The 21,973-nt window shown below is 43.3% G+C and overlaps 1 protein-coding gene across 1 annotated transcript in view; it reads left to right on the top strand.

The window, feature by feature from the left end:
* Positions 1-21,973, top strand: part of nadsyn1 (NAD synthetase 1) — a 64,741-nt gene that overhangs the window by 11,209 nt on the left and 31,559 nt on the right. The window contains 6 exon segments of the mRNA XM_084307581.1: positions 3,852-3,969; positions 7,392-7,523; positions 9,182-9,253; positions 16,361-16,485; positions 19,434-19,482; positions 20,540-20,642. Of these exon segments, the coding sequence (XP_084163707.1) occupies positions 3,852-3,969; positions 7,392-7,523; positions 9,182-9,253; positions 16,361-16,485; positions 19,434-19,482; positions 20,540-20,642 (599 nt within the window).

The following is a 21,973-nucleotide window of genomic DNA, read 5'->3' as shown; positions in this document are numbered from 1 at the left end:
TGGGCGGATTTTGTCACTATTTTTTTTTTTTACTTTATTTCGGTTTTAGGGTTAGGCTTAGGGTTATGTTATTTAATTCTTTTGGGGAGCTAGCCCCCCAAACCCCTAAAATACATAGAAATCTATGCATTTTGGAACAGTTACTATATATAGTCAAGAAAGCATTTAGTCACACTTAAAGTTTAAAGTGCTTTATTTGCATTTAACATTGTTTAAATAAATTGGCTGAACTATAGCCTCAACTTGAGCATAATACTGTATGCATATAAAGTGCTGTAAAAACAAAGCCTGGGAACACTTTTACTGAAAGAGGACAATAATACAATGAAACACTTGTGTGACCCAAAATAAAATATTAATAAAAAATAAAGTGCAAAGAAGAGTAGGCTCCTGGCTGCCAGGGCAGGTAAATAGAAATACTGACATCTAGTTAAAAACACAACCAGATAAATAAGATGTAATATCCCATACCGAATCAATCTCAGGAGATGTTTCAGTCATGAAGAACTGTGACACCTGTGCTTGTGTCCTTTGCGTTCTTATATTTCTGGCATGTTGTTCTCCTGAGGCATGCTCTCAGTCCACCATGCGCCACAGAAAACACACACCAACATACTTTGCAGTTTGCTTTGTAAACATCTCCACTGACGCTATGTAGCCAGTGGTTTGCCTCTTCCCACTCAGGTCTGTATTTCTGGAGGCGTTTTGTCTTTTTAGGACACGGTGGAGTCACAGTGTCTGCTGTAGACATTTTCAAAGCGTCTTCGAAAAGAAATCACGCAGCGCACAGACGGAGGATTGGCACAACGGCACAGAACTCTTCTTAGCAACGTGAAAGCGCTAATTCTCATTGGTCGGTGAGCTGCTGAGCGCACGCCCATCATACCAGAGTTGCCAAGTCTGTTTATTTCCCGCAACTTTTGGACACAATTTTGCTTGTTTTTGCAGGTCGGCTGGCTTATTTCTCTCACTAAACTGGCAACCTTAAAATACGGGACAAAGGGCGTCCCGTATCAGTTCAATACGGAACGCGTCTTTTAGTTTCCAATTACGGGACGATTCCGTATTTTAAGGGACGGGTGGCAACCCTAGGCCCACTGGCCATGACAATATCCCCTCCAAATTCCTCAGAGACTCAGCAGCCACCATCACCCCAGTCATCACACGCATAATAAACCTCTCCACAAAACAGGGACACGTACCCAAATACTTCAAAATTGCGAGAGTAACCCCCCTGCACTAAAAGGGGAGCAAATTAGACCCAGGCTACTACCGCCCTATTTCTATTCTTACCTCCATCTCAAAAGTCATGGAAAAAATAGTATACGAACAGGTCGAAAAGTACCTTGCGGAAAAAAATCTAATCTACGAATTCCAATCTGGCTTCAGAACATCCCACTCCACTGACCCATGCCTTCTCTATTTGAACGACCACATCAAACAAGAGGTGGACGCGGGCAAATACTGCGGCATGGTCATGCTGGACCTACAAAAGGCATTCGACACTGTCAATCACTCCATTCTGATTGACAAGCTAAAAGCAATTGGTTTTGATAGTCTATCAGTGAGCTGGATGCAATCATACCTAGAGGGGAGAGAACAGATGGTGGAGGTAAACGGTACCCTACCCCCCCCCCCCCCCCCCCCCCCTCCACACTGTTAGATTTTGATCAATCAGCCAGTATCACCTCTTCATCTGTTGGCTTGTATAGTTCTGCGTTGTGTTTATTTCTTTGACGTCTTCTCATACTGGCTGTACAATCTTTGTCATTCCCCTTTGATGCAATCCGTAATCATAATAATTCACACCGTCAGACATGTTACCTTTCTTGGAACCCGTTGTTTATTACATAAACAAAAGCCTCAGATGTTACCCATCTCGTATTGTCCTTGAAAAGTCTTTGATGGAACACTAAATTCATTATTCTAATGATCTCCTGTTACCCCGTTAGGTGGTCGTCGCGGCCTTGTCGTAGCCAACAACCATATCTGCTAGCCGAAGCTAGTGATGAGGTGTCACTCCCCTCCCCCACCCAGCGAGGGTGGAGAGGGATGAACGTCTCTGATCAACGCGTGCGCTCTTCGGTGTGGTTCGTTTCTCATTCTAACTGTACCCGGAAGAAAACTCCATTATATTATCTTCGCCATAGCCACGACAGGCCCCGCCCCTCTTCTTGTTGCCATGTGACGCGCTGTCATGGCAACTGCTGTTCACCCTTCACACACATTAAACGTCTGTTTCTAGTGGTGTCAAACTCTCTCTCTCTCTGACCATTCTGCTAATGCAATCCTTATCAAGATGACGAACGACCTTCAAGCCACTCACACCCTGCTCGCCGTGGAGACACACTGCCTGCTAACACACACTCTCTCTGCCTGTGGTGCTCTCAGATGGCTATAAGCAGTGCTGTCATTATATACATTTTGTTTACATTATATACACTTGTCCTTAGCTCTATTTATTTGAATGTTTTAAAATGTTCTTATGTACCTTAGATACTATACTACAAGTTACCTTGTATATATATGTGTTTCATTACATGTATATATACATTCATACCAATTATTCGCCTCTTCTATTCTCCATCCATCTATCATCCATTGCAACACTATATTTATCACCGACATCCTGTTGGGGGATCCCCCTTTGAACAGCCCATCTGAGGTTTCTCTCCTCCACGCCGCTTTCTCTGTGGTGCTTTTTCCCCTATTGCTGGGTTTTTAGTGAGTCGTTCCTTATCTTCATTAGGGGAAAGTCCGGGAGTGTTGCATATTTGGATTTTATGGTGTTTTTTTGTTCTTGATCTATTGTGATGTTTCTTGTTGACTTGTACAAGAAGACGTGTACAGCCCATGGGGGCTATTCCATGTGATCTCGGGCTCTACAAATACATTTGCTTTGATTTGATTACCTGTAATTGGTTACTTACCCACCCTAATTGTGAATTACAAGATAAGATATTCCTTTATTGATCCCCTTGGGGAAATCCAGGCATCATAGCAGCATGGGAAATGGGGGGGGGGGGGGGGGGGGGGTACAGGTAGTAAAAACAACACAAGCAGTGTAAACAAATAAGTCAATATAATTTACTATCTAACTAGCAGAAATATGCAGTATTCACAGTATCACATAAGGTGCAGTATGCATAAGTAAAATTCTCATTGACTGTCCCCTCACGTGCACCATGCACTTTATTTACCTGGACTTGATAACCACTAGGTTTACCACTCATCATGCACTTTTTCATGCACTTTTTCATTATGCACTATTCTGTTATATGCACAGTGTTATGTGTTACATGTACTATGTTGTACTACGGTCTGTGGGAGCTCCCCTGCAATTTCGTTGTATACTTGTGCAATGACAATTAAAAGTCTATTCTATTCTATTCTATTCTATATAAGGTAGTGTTATAATTTACTATCTAACTAACTGAAATATACAGTATTCACAGTATCACAGTATTCACGTAAGGTGCAGTATGCCTAAGGTAGTGTTATTGTCCTCCTTGGGTTCCTATTAGTTCTAGTTGGATGTCTGGCAGCAGTCCCTGCCCACTGGAGCCTGATGGCCGCTGGTATGAAGGACTGTCCGAGGCGGTTAGTTGAGTGTCGGGGGGGTATGAGTAGGGTTGGGCACCGAGAACCGGTTCTAATAGGAACCGGTTCCTATTAGAAACGATGCCCAACTCTAGGTATGAGTCTGTGGCTGAACGACGTGCTTCTCATCTGGACTAGCTCGTCGTAGAGGGGGTGGGAGGGGTTCTCCAGGATAGCGAGGGCTTGGATGTTGGCAGGTAGAGTACAGTAGCTTCATGGTCAGAGCTGTGCTCCCTCTGCTCTCTCTCCAGTCCTCACGTAGACATGGGTCTGGACGGGGTGGAGATCTTTACCAACTCCTCAGCCAGCCACCATGAGCTACGCAAGGCAGACCACCGAGTCAACCTGATCAAGTCAGCCACCACCAAGGTACGCACACACACACACGCACACGCACACGCACACGCACACACACACACACACACACACACACACACACACATTTTAAATGCTTTATTTATGTCCACATAAATACAAAGTACATTAACACATTGTCCGCCATGGGTTATATCCATCAATATAGCCAGTCTGCCACCACTGTAAGCCTATGGAGATGTTTACCTTCTTTGCAGGGCTATAACTTTTTAAATTGTATTGCTATATCTGCATTACTATGGCCCATTCAACATCGATTATCGTTCAGGATGTGGGAACGTTATATTTTTTCATTCATACATTGTTGTGTTAATACCGTCTTGAATATAAGTATGTTTATAAGCTTTTCTGCTGTAATTCCAAAAACGCGATTGCCGTTTCTTTCCCATACACGCTATATTAAAAAATTCAAATGTATATGATTGGTATACATTATGCTTCATCATGCATGGAGGAAAGGGGGCGCGGGGGTCGTCTATAATTCCTTTATCGTCAGTAACGGCTTTATGTAGTATGGGTTTATATATTGATCAGACTGTTTGCAAACAAAGAAACGCACAATCGGGCTGAAAATAATGTTACTGTCCTCTTACCGTTCGCCGATGAGACTGGAAGAAAAATATCCCAATTATTTGACGCCGATCGCCTAGATCCATTTCTGGTTTGTATGGCGCAATAAACGCCGAAATCATATCGATTATTGCGTTATGGAAGCGATCCAGATGCACGCCAGTGTTTGTCTGGACCCACGTAACAAGATATTACTGCCAGAGGAATTTCCTCGACGCACCGATCACAACTTCCGGTTTTGAGAGTGTAACTCGCCCGACCATCCACCATGCGGCGGTATTGAGGCGTTGCAATCTCATTCAGGGTCCCGCTGCAGCACCGGAGGTTGGCTGGATGAATTATGAATGCCATGGCGAAAAAATGAAATATTGATTTAAAAAACGGCTTACGCCGTTGTTGGCGTTCAACACATGGTGGCCAAAAACGGCGTAACTCGTTTATGGCGACCAATGTGTTAAGGGCATTAACACTTAACGGTGGAATCAGCTCATTGGAAGTCGTTCAGTTACGTTTGTTACTGTGCAGCAAATATATCTACTCTATGGGGCGAATTCACAAAGGGAATTCTTCTGACGCTATGCCTGTGCAAACACACCTTGCTATTCACAAAGCACGCACAAAGGGTGAAATACCGTGCTGCTAACTGCGTTGCCATCAGCATTGCGTCGGTGCTATTTGCAGGTATTTAAATGAGGTAATATGGGCGGAAAATGTGCTCCTTTCTATGAAAAAAACACTCCAATTCACAAAGATTGGCTCTAATTGCGACGCGCAGTTAAAGTGACGCTATTTACGTCTTCAGAGAATTGGTGGTAACTGTCACAAAGAGGGAGACGCAGACAATCAAAGGCGATTAACAAATGATTTATTTACTTTACATAGACATAAAAGGAAACGCTAACGAAATTAAACTACCAGTGGCGTGTGAAGTCAGTGACATCAGTAGTGTAAGTGAGTGCATGCATGGTAACGTGTGTAGGTGTAATGTATAATGCAAACATAAATCAAAGGTATCAAACTATCAAATTAGTGGCCAGCGTCTCCGGTGATCCGTTGGGTTAGGTAATAATCACAATAAAGAGAATAGAACCTGCATACTCATATGCTCCAGAATAAACTTTTAATTGTTTAACGTTTCGTAAGGTCCACGAGGAGTAGACGCTGGAAACATGATCAATGAAAAGTTTATTCTGGAGTATATGAGAATGCGGGTTCTATTCTTAACTAAACATTAAATACAACTTAGTTTCTCATTCAAAATCTTCCTAAGTATTTTTTTTTTATCCTCTCTTTCTCCCATTTTTTTCTCTGTTTTTTCCTCCCCGTTCCAATTTAGTCGTTGTGCCAATTCCCCCCCTCCCCCACCTGGTTGTTGTGCGCATGTTCTCCTACTGGTCGGTACAAGGGAACCCTGAAGTCATCCGCACGCTTCCTCCGACACGCGCGGCGACAGCCAGTGACTCTTTTTTCACCTGGCAGCGAGGACTCTCATTGGTGAAGTGTAACGCGTGGGAGGTCACGCTGCCCTCATCAAGTCCTGCCTCCGCTGAGCAAGCGCCCAGACCTGACCTGTAGGCGTCGCTGTCCACAATGCCAGATTCCCACCCATGACTTGCCCTCCCCCTAACCCAGCCAAACGGGTTAGTACAGCGATCAGCCCAAGACCCAAACAATGCGGACTCCGGGAGTCGAGACCGCAGCCTCTTGCATTGGTGACGAGCGCAATCTCCGCTACGCCACCTGACCGCCTAAAATATTCCTAAATCTGATATCATTTTCACTCACACACAGTGCCTAACTTCGGCCGAAAGATGCAGCACCATGGTGGACAGGTCTGCTCAAACTAATTTATTTTCGGATGACATGACAGACAATTTTGGTATGATCTGGGTGCGCAAATTCTAGATGTGATTTTATTATTCCTATACATCCCTAGATTGTGTTTTAGATCAGACCTTAAATCACTCCACCAGATGGCAGCGTTCTACCATTATCACAGGAGGATACACATGACATTATGTGTGTAAGTGCGTGTGACTTTATGTGTGTGCACAAGAGTGCTTGTGTGTATGTTTAATAGGGCTGACCTTCGAATTATTTTTTGGAATTCGAAGCTTCGGGGCAGAGATTCGATTTTAATTCGAAGCTTCGATATTAAAAAAACAATAATAAAAAAAAAATTATAACATTTTTAATTTTAATTTATTTTTTATAATCGAATTTTATTTTCATATTCGAATCCCATGCCCATCGAACGAAGCTTCGAAGCTTCGAAGTATTTAAGACAGCCCTAATGTTTAAACATTAAAACTTGGTCAATACTTGACACAGACATATGTAACATATTATTAGAATATTCATTATTGATAATAAAGCATTTTGTGGTTATAATAATAGCTAATGATGACCCATATCGATACCCAGTCTTAATTAGAGCAATGATCGGGGAGCTTCTCAATTACACCAAGATGCATAACAGTGTTAAAGGCCCAATCCGTGATTGCATTATGGACCACGACTGGCTTCAGTAAAACATGTTGCCAAACATTTTAATGTAATGAAATAGAATCAAGAAAACCAGAGAGCTTACGCCGGGTACGGCAGTGGCTCAGGAGGTAGAGTGGTCGTCTGGTAATCGGAAGGTTCCCGGTTCGATTCCTCCCGGGCAGCGTGTCAAAGTGTCCTTGAGCAGGACACTTAACCCCTAACTGCTCCCGATGAGCAGGTCGGCACCTTGCATGGTCGCCTCCGCTGTCGGTGTGTGAATGTGTGAGTGAACGGGTGAAACACAATTGTAAAGCGCTTTGGATAAAAGCTGTTCTATAAATGCACCATTTACAATTTAGAGCGGAGGTATCTACCTGTATGCCAACCAGAAAGGCTGTGACGGAGACCGGCTCTACTTTGACGGCTGTGCCATGGTGGCCATCAACGGAGACATCGTGGCCCAGGGGATGCAGTTCTCCCTGGAAGACGTGGTATGGACATTAAAAACATTTCCCACTGTTCCCTTACCTTTAGGGATTTTCGATATTGGCTTTTTTACCGATATCCGGTATACCGATATTGTCCAACTCCGATATCAACCGATACCGATATATGCGGGGTTTCCCCCCCCAAAAAAACGGAATAATTTCAGGTAATTAACATTACATATCTCTTGTCGTGGAATTAACACAACATTATGCATACTTTTGACAATAAATAAAATAAGAATTTGTTCGTACTTGCTTGCCTGGGTAAATAAAGGTTAGATAAATGTAAAAAACGAAATTAAATAAAAACGATACCGATAATTTCCGATATTACATTTTAATGCCGATATCGGCCGATAATATCGGACATCCCTACTTACCTTGATGGAAGATCTGTATGGATCCAAACGTTGATCTGTGGTGCGAATAAACACAGTTTTGGAGAATTTTAAAGGGTGAACATTTGTTTGGTAATTTTGGTTAGAACACGATTCAGCCGCACATACGGACATATCTCTGTGGCTTTCACGGCATCCGTCTTTTTGGGAAGAGGGGGACGTCAATATCGGCGCATCCCAAGTGTTGCTTCATCAGTATTCCTGTTTTCATATCTGTATTTGTAGAAAAGAAAGGGTCTGTCTGTCCTGTCTGTCTGTCCTGTCTGTCTGTCCTGTCTGTCCTGTCTGTCTGTCTGTCTGTCTGTCTGTCTGTCTGTCTGTCTGTCTGTCTGTCTGTTTAAAAATGTAGCTATAAAAGACAGCATTATAAAATCAAGAGTTTCAAGTTTCTTTATTAGTTGTCATACAAAAATACAGAATACTTTATTGATGAAGGATTGCACTACAACTCGTACACTTTACTGTAAATTGTACCTAAATTGTACCTCATCCCATTTCTGCTTTGCACTATATAGTACTGTACATTAGTACACTGCATAGTATTGTATATTATATGGTAACTCAGAACATTGTACATATGTCTATACCGAACACTGTGACCTCATTTTCTTCTTCTAAATTACATGCTATACTATGTTATTTGATACTATCTTGTCTAGCACAGTCTCTGGAGCGTAACAGTAAGAAGCATTTTGTATGAAAGTTTTCTGTACTTCTGTATGACAACTATTAAAGAAACTTGAAACTTGAACTTGATATGAAATGCTTTTTTCCGTTTTGCTCCGGAGAGTGTGCTAGATAAAAATAGATAAAGTATAAAATAGAAAGTCAAGTACGTAAACAAAAATATATACATTATACAATATACAATACAGAGTAGAAAACATTTGTAACTGAGTTACAATACAATACAGTATACAGTACAATGCAGAAATGGGATGAGGTACAATTTAGGGTAAGGTGTAAGGTGCAATGAGGTATGAGTTGTAGTGCAAATCTCTACCAATAAATATAAAGTGTGTTAAAGTGTCTAAAGTGGGTGCTACAGTGAGTTGTTTATTTAAAGTGAGTGTGTGTACGTGTGGATGTGTGTGCTGTGAGTGTGTTTGATGGTTTGTTACATAGTGTTATTGTCGTTGAGCATCCTGATGGCCTGGGGATAGAAGCGCCTTCCAAGACTACATATGATTGCATTATTAGTGTCTATGCCCTTGATATACTTGTGTTTATGTGGCCATAATAAATAACGTCTGTGTGTTCCAGGAGGTGGTGACGTCCACTCTGGACCTCGAGGACGTGCGCAGCTACAGAGGAGAGGCCTGTCACCCACACATGGTGAGACTGAAACCAAAGTGCGCCTCATCACCGCCAGCGCGCGTCACAGTGACTTCCAGAGAACTCATCTTCCTAGGAATTAAGAAAAAGATGACTGTTTTAGTTTCAGATCCACGGCCAGTGGCGGCTCTGCCACTAGGGGCGCAAGGGCGCCGACCCACCTGCTGCCAGCTGCTGTTAAATCACAGAAGAAGAAAATAAAACTTTTTAGTTTTTTGTTTTATAGCCCTATAAATAATATAAACATGTTTAAAATGAATAATATTTACTCATTTTAAGTATGTTTGTATTTCCAATGCACAATATAACGTTATTATCTCAAATAAAAAAACACTCGTTTTCCTATGCAGGAAGTGACATCAGTTTTTTTTTTATTTTTTTTTATTTTTTCGTATTTCTCGGCCCGGGCTAGAAGCGATAGCGCTCTGAGTGCGCGTCACAGTTTGATCGCTGTATCCGTCACAGCCAATCAGTGCATAACGCGGTGTGCGTTGAAATATGACTATTATGTTGGAATCCGGGCGCGATTTGAAGCGGTCTAGCCAGTAGCGTCAAGAATTTCTGTAGCCGCATTTCGCGGAGACGCTCTCTGATTGGCCGACGCCAGTATTTTTTTCCGTAGCAGAATTTCACAGAGACGATCTCTGATTGGCCGAATCCAATTTCTAATGTTCCAATTCTAGCTTATTCCGGCTAGGTTGGTTCCTAGGTTGGTCCTAGGTTGTTTGTCTTAGAGCGTGCCGTGACTGCAAGTTCTTTAGACTGTTAAGCTTAGGCACTCTTTCAAAGTTGGTTACGGTTAGAGTTTGTCTTAGAGCATGGCGATAGAACGCCAGGTAGTTTGCAGTCTGTTCGAGCGGAAATGGACAAAGGAATGAAGTACTTGTGACTGTTGTGTGGTGCTGCTAACAAGCTAACACTTGGCTAACAAGCTATATGGCGGATGCAGTCTGGACACAGTGGACAGTGGTCTATCAACAGTGGATTATACACTTTATCAAGGCAAGCCCTGGACGTGTCAACTAAACAGTGAGTCTCTCTCTCTCTCTCTCTCTCTCTCTCTCTCTCTCTCTCTCTCTCTCTCTCTCTCTCTCTCTGTGGTTAACGTTAACGTTTGTAAATCGTTTTTTTTAGGAGCAGTACTGTTAGGCTACTGCTGGCCATTCATGAAGCGAGACATTGCTGATTGTTTATTTATTTTATAACACAAGACTATGACTACCAACTGCCTAGCCAGCCGTGTATCAATCTTGGATGCAATAATAACGTTACCACCACACTGACTGTGTCGATGGCTCATTGATTTAACTACTGCAGCTCTCTCGGATTGAAAATACGTGGATTATGGCTTGTTCAATATCGTCTATGTTTGAATGAATGAATGAATGAGAACTTTATTAACAGATTGCAGAATGGGTACAATACAGTACGGCTCAATACACACAATTGTTAAGGGGATGCAGACCAGAGAAAGACGTTTGTCTTGTTTACATCAGGGTCCCAGATTTTCGATTCATATCGATAGTTTAATAGCTAGCCTTGGCTCGTTTAACAATATGCAAAATATGTGTACAGCCCTGTACTCATACTGAAGTTATTCTTGGTATATAATAGGTCTGATTGTGTAACGAATCGATTCCACGTCGCACTGTGTGTGAGAGAGAGAAGGAGAGAGGGAGAGATCTGCCTGTGTTTGTAGACGGGCGAGTTTTGTTTCTAACTTTTCTATTTATATATTGTGTTTCAAGTTGTGAATTAGAGTCTAGACTATACTTTATTTGACTGGTTGTGTGTTGTTGTAGTAACAGCTGAGCGACTCGTTCATAAGAGCCGATTCATTGCCGTGAGCGTGAGTCGAATCGCTCACGTCTTGCCATGAGTCTGTTGCGTGGTACATTTACTGTACATGTTTGCAAAATGTTTGGTATAGCGCCCCTAGTGGCGAAGCACCCACCGGCCGCCACTGTCCACGGCCCGTGTGAGTGCTGTTGCAAAATCCCGCGGAAGGGGAAGAGAATCCTCAACGAGAGAGTCGACCAATAGGCCCCTTTCATGTTTCTAACAACTGAATGAATTAATGAAGTTTCTTTTTCGGTCATGTTTACAGACAAATCAAACACACCTGTTTGCAAAAAAAAAGAAAAAAGGCAAGCTCACACACAAAATCCAAAATCAACGACCGAAAAAAAGGAATAGGCTGAAGCACATGCTTATTTTTGCCTATCCTTTACAAATAATTAAAAACGAAATACTTAAAAAACTTAAAATATAAGATATAATGTTTTTAAAGAAAAAAACAAATGTTTGATGTTTTACTCAAAACTGTACTCCTGAATTATTTTATCCTTTAAGGCTTTTTTAAATCTCCCCTGAGAGGTACACAACTTCAACCCGTCACTATAGGCTATTCCATAATTTAACTCCCAAAATTGAAACACATCTAGCTTTTACATTAGTTCTTACATTTTTACATGTTTTCAGAATACTCAACCCCCTTAAATGATACTTTCCTTCTCTTAGTTGAAAGAGACATTGAATACAAACTGGTAGGCTTTTACTCTTAGCACGAAAAATGCTAAAAAAAAAAAACTGGACAATTGCAGTGTACGGCGACAGCTAATCATGGGCTGTGGTGATGCTTAACTTGTCCCTGAGTCAGCGTTTACCAGCGCTAGGCTGGTAAACACAGAAATATAGACATTTCTACCCACTTCCAACATCCTGCAGGCCGGACTATAATGTCTTTAATGACAATAGAAAAGACGGGGGAGTGGAGAAAAACGCCTAGTCTCTGCTAAAAGTGCATCTGGATGGTGAACGGGAAGCAGTTTGACGTCTTACTTCCTGAACACAATCTGCTCTATTCCGTCGGTTGTGTGTGATAGTAAAGGGTTAACCTTCTGTCGCGTGGCAGTGAAAGGGTTAATAACCGGATGTTGTGTGGCAGTGAAATGGTTAACCCTTTCACTGCCACCGGTTACCGTCGGTAGTGTGATAGTAAAGGGTTAACCTTCTGTCGCGAGGCAGTGAAAGGGTTAATAACATGCTGCTGTGTGGCAGTGGAAGGGTTAACCTATGTATTATCGCAGCGAAAGGGTTAGCCGTTTGGTAGTGCGGCAGTGAAAGGGTTACGGTGAAAACATCATTACAATGTCAACGTTGGGATAGTTGGCGCGTGCGCGTCGTTGTGTTGTTGTTCAGAACCGCTGTTCCAGGAACGACGTGTGCGCCCGAACATACTAACGTCTCGGTGCAAAGTAATGCGAGAGGCTCATACATGCATACTTCAAATGACTAGCCGTGCATGCGTGCGTGTGTGTGATTTCACAATTCTGTATGTAAAGGGTGTATGTAAATGTCCTACACATCGCTGTGTGTGTGTGTGTGTGTGTGTGTGTGTGTGTGTGTGTGTGTGTGTGTGTGTGTGTGTGTGTGTGTGTGTGTGTGTGTGTGTGTGTGTGTGTGTGTGTGTGTGTGTGTGTGTGTGTGTGTGTGTGTGTGTGTGTGTGTGTGTGTGTGTGTGTGTGTGTGTGTGTGTGTGTGTGTGTGTGTGTGTGTGTGTGTGTGTGTGTGTGTGTGTGTGTGTGTGTGTGTGTGTGTGTGTGTGTGTGTGTGTACCTGCTGTGGGCCTGTGGTCATGGACCCAGCGGTCTGGAAATAGCACACTTGACATTTGATTCCCACGTGTCGGAGCTCGGCTGATGAGTCTCTAGCGGAGGTGGATTTTGAGGGTTAGTAGTAGCGTGGGTGAATAATAATAACGTGAGTACTAAGAATGTACTCGGAACAAAAGTAGACGTAGTTAACGAGGTTTATTTAGCTTACAAACCCAGGAGAATTGGCTTGAGAGACCCGGGGAAAAACGCCTGGCCGTGGGGGTCTCGTGAACGGGCTCCATGAGAGACGGGGGACACCTAGACCTTTATACAATGACGGAGAAAGGGGAGGTGTGGTGTGGTCTGGTCTGCCCAGGTGGGAATGAGAGAGGAGGAGGGGGTGACGGGATGGTGAGCTACAGTAGGGGGGAGGAGGAGGAGGGGTACTGTAGACATGGGGAAAAGCGATTGGCTGTCTATGTTAGGTGTGTGGGGGGATAACAAATGGGAGGGGGGCACGGGACATACAATTCCACTACAGTAGTGTAGTCAAGGGCACACACACAGACACACACACAGACACACACACAGACACACACAGACACACACGCACACACACACTGTTGTAGCACTCGAGTCCAGGACTCGGACTCTACTTGAGCTCTGATGACTTGGACTCGAGCATTGACTACATTCGCACTCGGAAGGTGCAGACGAGGACTCGGAGTTGTTAATTGATAAATAGTTTTTTTTTTGTTTTTGTTTCTTTTTTGTGATAGGCCCTAATCATTTGGCGTAAGATATTGATGGCTAGTGCATTTGTTTGGCTATTGTGTCACAAAGTAAATGAACTCCCTTTCGAAACGGTGACCACTGTGTCATTTATGTTTAATGTAGACCTTTTCTTTATTTGTACGTCGGCTCTTTGACTGCCAGAGTGGAGTGGACTCAACCTTGATGACTTGGACTCGGACTCGGACTAGGGTAATGGGGACTCGACTCTGGCTCTTCTTTGGTGACTCGGACTTGGACTCGGAGATGTAACGTCACGGTGACCAATTGCAGCCACTCTTATTGTCTGGGACCAAATACGGCCACGCCCCACTCCCAGCAAAAAGTGGGAATCTCTAGAATGGGTTTGGGGCGGCGCTGTATACGGAAGTAGCTCTCAAGGTGACGATTAGACAACACTTTTTTGTTGTCAGTAGATGGCAGCATTGGTTTAAAATTAAAGGCTGAAAATGTTGAGAACTACAACACTGCATTTCCCAAGAGCGTTAGCACAGGTCACAGGTCACTGGGATGTGTCTATATTCTCCGACGTGTTCTGAACAGCGTTAAACTATTACTGCGACCTTGGTATAGCGACCGAGAATGGCCAACTAATTATCTTAACAAAAGTGCGCTGTTAGCGTTACATATGTTGTCTAAAGGGGGACATATGGTACAATTTAAGATTCTAATGATAATCGGCATATAAAGGACAAGATAAAGCATCGTTAATTTGTAAGAAACCTCAATGAAACCCGTGCAGGGTGCTATTGTTATGAAAATGTGATAGAATCCTATAAAAATGTGGACGCATTTGGCCTACGTTCCGTTAGTGACTTGACTACAACACTGCACACGCATGGACCTGCATACAGGAAGCCCTTTCAAGTTCAGAGTCCACTGTATATGAGCGCATCTGCAATTCTGATGAGCAGTGAGACCTTTAGATGTTAATGTGACTCTTCTTTTCGTACACCCGTCAGTGTAACACGTGTTCTATTTCACTATCGTACCTCTATGTAAACAGAATGCACACTACTGTCACGTGTGTGTGGGGGGGGGGATATCACAAGCTCTCATTTCTTCATTCCAGTGGAAGTGATTGTAAAAATCTATTTATAAATGTCATATCCAAGCCTTGGCTTCTGTATGTGCCAAACAAGCAAATCAAGAGCACAGTCCCCATTCATTTTGACCAACTGAGACATTCTGTTTTAAGATGAGATACGATAAGATATTCCTTTATGGAATTTTCCTAGCAACAGAGATTCATGTACACACTGGCAGTTATGACGGAGGGTGAGATTCATGTACACACTGGCAGTTATGACGGAGGGTGAGATTCATGTACACACTGGCAGTTATGACGGAGGGTGAGATTCATGTACACACTGGCAGTTATGACGGAGTGAGATTCATGTACACACTGGCAGTTATGACGGAGTGAGATTCATGTACACACTGGCAGTTATGACGGAGGGTGAGATTCATGTACACACTGGCAGTTATGACGGAGTGAGATTCATCATGTACACACTGGCAGTTATGACGGAGTGAGATTCATCATGTACACACTGGCAGTTATGACGGAGGGTGACTGTGTATATCGATGTTACTGTGTGTACTACGAGCAGCTGTCATTGCGCTCCACTGGTCACGCGATATCTGTAAACGGATCAGTAACGATGGTAACAAAAACATTCTTTTATTTCCATTCCTCCACGGTATAAGTAGGCTATAATTATTGGTTCTTACAGGAATTGTATAGAGATTATGATATTATAATTACCGGTAGATGAAGATAGAATTATCTTCTTGTTGTTTTCAATATTTTACCACGGCCATTGACCATTATTCACATGGTGGCCATTCTCACAGACAGTTCCACACAAGCTGCCCAGTACAGCCACCAGTGTTTAACTAGAAGCTGCCGCCCAGTACAACCACCAGTCTGTAACTACAGTAGAAGCTGCTGCCCAGTACAGCCACCAGTGTTTAACCGTTGGCCACTGAGCGGAGCCGTTAAGTGCCTTGCTGAAGGGCACTTCAACGGTATGCATCGAGGGTGGGGGGAGCGTTATTCATTCACTTCCCCGTCGAGATTCTTCCTGCCAGTTGGGGGGAGGGGGGGGGGGGGGGGGGGGGGTGAAACGGACAACCTTCTTCTGGTCACAACGAGCCCACTTCTCTAACCGCTAGGCCACCGCTGCCCCCATCTGCCACCTGTTGACATCCGTCGTCGTGACGCTGCGTGACCAACTCCTCACTTCCTGCTTGCTTTGACTTCCTCCTGTCACAGTTGTTGGAGTGGAGAACCGCTATTGTGTCGTCTCTAATTGTCCCATCAGTCTGTCGGTCTATATAGAGATAGAGACTAAGACTAAGAGACTAAGACGGATTGTCCAAATGACCAATTGTCCTTGTCTGGTGAATGTTTCTGACCCTTTTTGTAGTGATATCTAAAGTAAACAATATCCACCCCCCCTCTCTCTCTCTGTCTCTCTCTCTCCTCTCCTATCCCCTTCTCTCCTATCCCCTTCTCTCCTATCCCCTTCTCTCCTATCCCCTTCTCTCCCCTTCTCTCCTCTCCCATTCTCTTCTCTTCTCTTCTCATCTCTCCTCTCCTCTCCTCTTCTCATCTCTCCTCTCCTCATCTCTCCTCTCTCCTCTCCTCTCCTCCCCTCCCCTCCCCTCCCCTCCTCTCTTCTCTTCTCTTCTCTTTTCCCCTCCTGTCCTCTAGGAGGCGGTGTCTAAGCCATACCACAGGGTCAAAGTAGACTTCAGTCTGTCCAGTGGCGATGACGTCTACCTGCCCACTCACCAGCCAATCACATGGCAGTTCCACACTCCAGAGGAAGAAATCAGGTATGACATAAGCAGATATCATCAATTAAGATAGTTACTCACACTCAAAAGTGCAACAATTAGGCGGTTAGGTGGCGTAGCGGAGATTGCGTTCGTCACCAACCCCGGAGACGCTGGATTCGCCTGTTCGAATCCAGCTCACAGCTCCGGGGTTGTCACCAGCTTGGCTGGCCGTTCACACTAATACAATTGGCAGTATTAGAGGGTGGGAGAAGCTGGCGGGGTGGGTCCGGGTCGTTGTAAACAGCGACTCCTACAGTTCGGTCGGGGCGCCTGCTAAGCGCGGATAGGATCTAAGGGCGGTAGTGTGATCCTTCCACACGTTACACGCTCTCAGTGAGAGTCCGCGCTGCCAGGTGAAAAGAAGCGGTTGATTGGCTAGACGTGTGTCGGAGGAAGCACGTGATAGCCTCCACTCTCCCAGACCGACTGTGGGGGGTAAGTGCGCAGTGACCAGGAAGGGGATTGGGAATTGGCATAACGACTAACATTGGGATGGGAGAAAATCGGAGGAAAAAGGAGGGGGAAAAAGATCAACAATAAAAGATTTTAAAAAGTGCAACAATTATCCTATGTCCACCAAATCAAATCAAATGTATTTGTAAGGCCCGACAACACACGTTAATGTCCCCATGGACCGGACACGTCTTCTTTAAACAAGTCAAGAAGAAACATCACAATAAGTCACGAACAAAACAAAAACACCATAAAGTCAAATTTAAAAAAAATTTAAATAAACACTCCCAGACATACCCCACGCGAAGGTAAGGAAAAACTCACTAAAACCTAGCAATAGGAAAAAAATGCACCACAGGCAGTGTGGAGGAGAGAAACATTAGAAGGGCCAGCCAAGGGGGGATCTCCCTTCTTAGAGGTCGGTGATAGTAGTGTTGCAGTAAAACCGGCGGACAGATGCCTTCTATTTCAATGCATTCTGTGTATTTTGAAAATGTATTTAGAATCCGTTTCTTTATATTATGTTATTTTTTATTATATAAACATACATTATATAATACATATTTGTTATGTTTCTTTTATATTTATTTTATTTTAATCCAATATACCGGTATTGCTCAGCTCAAATAAAACCAGATTAGGGTACGGTAATTAAAGCGTACTGCCGAGACACACTGTAGAATGGGTACCTTTCACATTTGAACCGATACGGTACCGGTACCTGTGAATCGATACCGGTACCCAACGGTACCTTTTTTCGGTACTTTAGTCTCAAGACATTTTATTTACCTACCTCAGTCGCAAAAAAAAAATCCAAACTTCAAATAACTACAATTTCGACCGTTTTCGGCTTGCCATTGCTCCGACTGCTTTGTTGTTGAATCAAGTCAAATCCTAGGTAAGCATATATTGTGCGTGTGAACGTTGACATGAAAAAAAAAAAAAAAAAGGAAAAAAAAGGATTTTATTTTTTATTTTTATTTTTTGTATCTCACTTGAATCGATACTCGGTAGTACCGACGTGTTTCGGTTCGGTACCTCAAAAGTACCGAATTCCGTACCCATCCCACACACAGCAAGTTCACTCAAAGCTTAAAGGAACACATTAACATTATGAGAAATGTTCTCACCGTCTTCTCCTGAGTCAGACAAGAAGATAGACACCTGTTTCCGCTATGTGTGTTCAGTAGAAAGCTATCCGACTGCAAGGTAACCAAATTAATGGAAGCGGACACAGACCACTAGCCTAGCTTAAAAACTCGGAGAGAGGTGTTTTTGGCCAACAGCTTCCAAGCTAGGCTACCTTGCAGCCCGATAGCTTTCTACTGAACACACAGAGAGGAATTTGGTATCTATCTTCTTGTCTGACTCTGGAGAAGACGGTAAACACATTTCCCATAATGTTGGCTTGTTCCTTAAACACTGGCTCATCTTGTGTATTCAGTACGACTGGCTTTGTCTATGAGTCCGATCACTGAGCAACAAGAGAGGTGAACCAAGGATACAATATAGTACACAGGGAAGATGTATTGCATTGACTGTGTTTCGCAACTGTGTTTCGGACTAAACACGTTTCGCAATTATGCCACAATAATGTGGAATGCCCTACCCACAGCCGTAAAGGGATGTGAATCACTACCCTCTTTCAAAACCGCTCTCAAAGAGCACCTACGGGTGGCTGCAATTAGAAACTAATAAATGTCAAAATCTCGTCCCCCCACTCCCCCACCCCACCCAATCCCCTCTAATGTACAGTTTCTTCCCCTTCGGACTTCAATTTCTTTTTAGGATGTGTTCTCTCTTTCTTACACAGTAACCGTATATTTGTATGTCTTGTATTGTCATAAATGTCTTGCTGAATTGAAAATGGAGGCCCCTTATGTAAACAAGACGAAAGTCTTTTTCTGCAGTTGTTTGTATTGAGCTGTACTGTATTGTACCCATTCTGCAATCTGTTAATAAAGTTATCAATCGGGCAGCCGGGTAGAGCAGCGGACTAAGCGTCTGCCTACCACCACAGAGCCAGTGGGATCGAATCCAGCTGTGGTGCTTCCGGGTTGGCCGACCGTCCATACTGACACAATTGGCAGTGTTAGAGGGTGGTAAACCCGGCGTGGGTGGGTCCTGGTCGTTGTAAAACAGCGACTCCTACAGTTCGGTCGGGGCGCCTGCACAGCAAGGGAAGGATCTAGGAGAGGTAGTGTGACCTTCCACACGTTACACTCTCCCAGTGAGAGTCCGCGCTGCCAGGTGAAAAGAAGCGGTGGGCTGGCTACACATGTGTCGGAGGAAGCATGTGATAGTCTCCGCCCTCCCGGACCGACGGTAGGGGGTAGAGTGCGCAACGACCAGGAAGGGGGGATTGGGAATTGGCATAACGACTAACATTGGGATGGGAGAAAAACGGAAAAAGAAGGGCGGAAAAGAGAATAATTTTTTTTTTTTAAATAAAGTTATCAATCAATTAATGAATTGACCTGTGTGTCCTTCAGCCTAGGGCCTGCCTGCTGGCTTTGGGACTACCTCAGGAGAAGTGGGCAGGTGAGGAGGAGGACACTCACATTCTGTTGTGTTGTAGCAGCATGTGGTTGGAACTGAGGCAAGGCAATGGATGTTGATGTATTGCATGTAATCAAGGAGCAAAATGGAAAGGAATGTTAATTAAAGGCCCAATCAGTGATCCAAATGTAAACACATGGGTAGCCCTGCCACAAAAAAGTCTTTGTTCTCTTCTCTAGTTGATTGACTCAGTGTTTCATAAAAGGACAAAGCTAGACAACGGGTAAATATTATTTATTAATTTGCATTTGCCATATCTTGTGGCTGTAAAATGTTTGTTTATGTTGGTAAAGTAAAATACACCTGTATATTCTGCTTATGATGGGTTAAGAAAGTTCTCAGAAGCGTCTTTTCCATCTTCAAACTCTTCAAGAATGTATGTGAATATACATTATTAATATACATGCATTATACATTATGTATACAAATATATAATGATGTATATTTACAATAGATGCACACATTGGAGCTTTAGTGAGGAGGGAGTACAATGACCAAGTATTGAATTAATTGACTGATTCCAATACTGTACCAGAGTTTCCCGCAGGCATGTAGACCGGTGTTAGACTAGGCAGGACTGAGGCCGTGGAGCTTTGGAATGGTCTGTGTGCATGTTCAGGTGTTATTTTGTCCGTTTGGGAGATGTATTAGTGGCGGGCCAACACAAACGGTATGTATTGAATATGGGGCTGACTTGTCTTAGTCCATTAGCTGGTCAGTTTGGTCAAAGTCGTTTCTTCTTTTTTTTTTTTATGCACACCGTGATGAATTGAGTAATTTCCTGAAAGGTTAGAAGAAACACATTTATGGTGATCACTACATTTAAACCCTTTCACTACCACACTACAGAAGGTTAACCTTACAGACGGCCCTTCTGCATCGCTGCATGCGGGAAACACTATTTTACAGATGTGTCAATTCAATCAACTAGTCGGATACAGTCTTATGACTATTGGTCGACAATTCTTTTGTTTGTTTGTGGACGACGGTCCCAATGAAAAACATTGCATTTTATTTGTATGTTTTCTGTCTGTCCCAGGCTGGGTTTCTGGTTCCCCTGAGTGGAGGGGTAGACAGCTCCTCTACATCCTGTATCGTCTATTCCATGTGTGTGTTGGTCTGTCAGGCTGTTCAGGATGGCAGTAAGTATGATTTTGCTGGTAGTAGTAGTAGTAATAATAATAACGATAATAATAAACTTTATTTGTATAGCACCTTTCATACAGAAACTGCAGCTCAAAGTGCTTCACAACAGAAAAAAGACATAAGGCATAAAATGAGCACATAAAGTGCAGACATATAAAATAACAGTTTTTCACATTAGGATCTAACATCCCAACAGGCCACCTTGTTTATGGTTTGATTCCGTTTTAAATAGACAATAATAAAAAGAGTAAGATAAAATAGACGGAGTAAAATAGTGCAATAGTGCAATGCAATAAAATAGTAGAATAGAGTAGATAAAATATTTGTTTTACAGTGAAATAAAATTGTTCTGGATTGTTAAACAGTTCAAAGTCATCTTTACCTTCTCTGTTTAGTATCCACAGTTTAAAACTTGACAGTCTTCCCTCCTGTTTTATACCCACTTTGACCCTTTGAACTTTCCACTCAGAGCAAACCTCCCTCTCAGGGTGCAGTTCTAGGCCTGGGTCCTACAGTTTTAAAGCCTGACAGTCTTTCTTAGTAGTAATATAAGTGGTGGTGGTAGTAGTAGTAGTAATGATTAGTGTAACTGAGGGGTACAATTCCCTGACTGTATTAATAAGTACAGGCCTGTACAGTGCGACATATATATCGCACGTGCTACAGCAACAGCGGTCTGTGCGATGGATGGATTTACTTCAGTAGCACTGGTGCGATAGGGATTCGGTTCATATAGATACTCTTATTTTGAAAATCCTGTAGCGGGTCTCATTTCTGCCCACGTGCAGCTCCAGCTAGGCTCCGAAAGCTAGCAACGTTCAGGTGCATATGATAATCTTATTTTGAAAAAACTCTTGTGACAACTCGACGAGTCATATCCGCCCTATCCGTGCGCCTTCTGCAAGCAGAGCAGCGCGTTGGTCGGTTCACTCGGTTGGTGCGCACTGAACTGCTGCGTTAACACAGCAGTGCGCCTACACGTCCCGAAATAAGTCCGTGGTGGGTTTTTTTTCTCGCAACGGGTCAAATGCATCTACATGCTTTGCACCGTCGCCATTCCTTTATGCGCACATCGCCCGAAATTAATGTTTATGTACCATTACAATCACTACAACGTTAGCAAGCTAACAAGCTAATCCTGATCACAGGCAGAGCCAGCAGACACAGTGTGGACTGGGGAAAGGGAAATGGGGGGGCACTCTCTCCCCTTCCCTGTGTGTGTGTGTGCGTGCGTGCGTTTGGAAAGATGATGAAGTCACTAGTCAGGACAGGAGTATATTATAGTAAACTGAGGATGGACAGATAATGTTGATATTCAAATATAAAC

Source organism: Notolepis coatsorum (genome assembly GCF_963971535.1).
Source record: "Notolepis coatsorum genome assembly, chromosome: 2".
In the NCBI taxonomy this organism is placed as follows: Eukaryota; Metazoa; Chordata; class Actinopteri; order Aulopiformes; family Paralepididae; genus Notolepis; species Notolepis coatsorum.
This window is presented reverse-complemented; position numbering and strand designations above follow the sequence as displayed.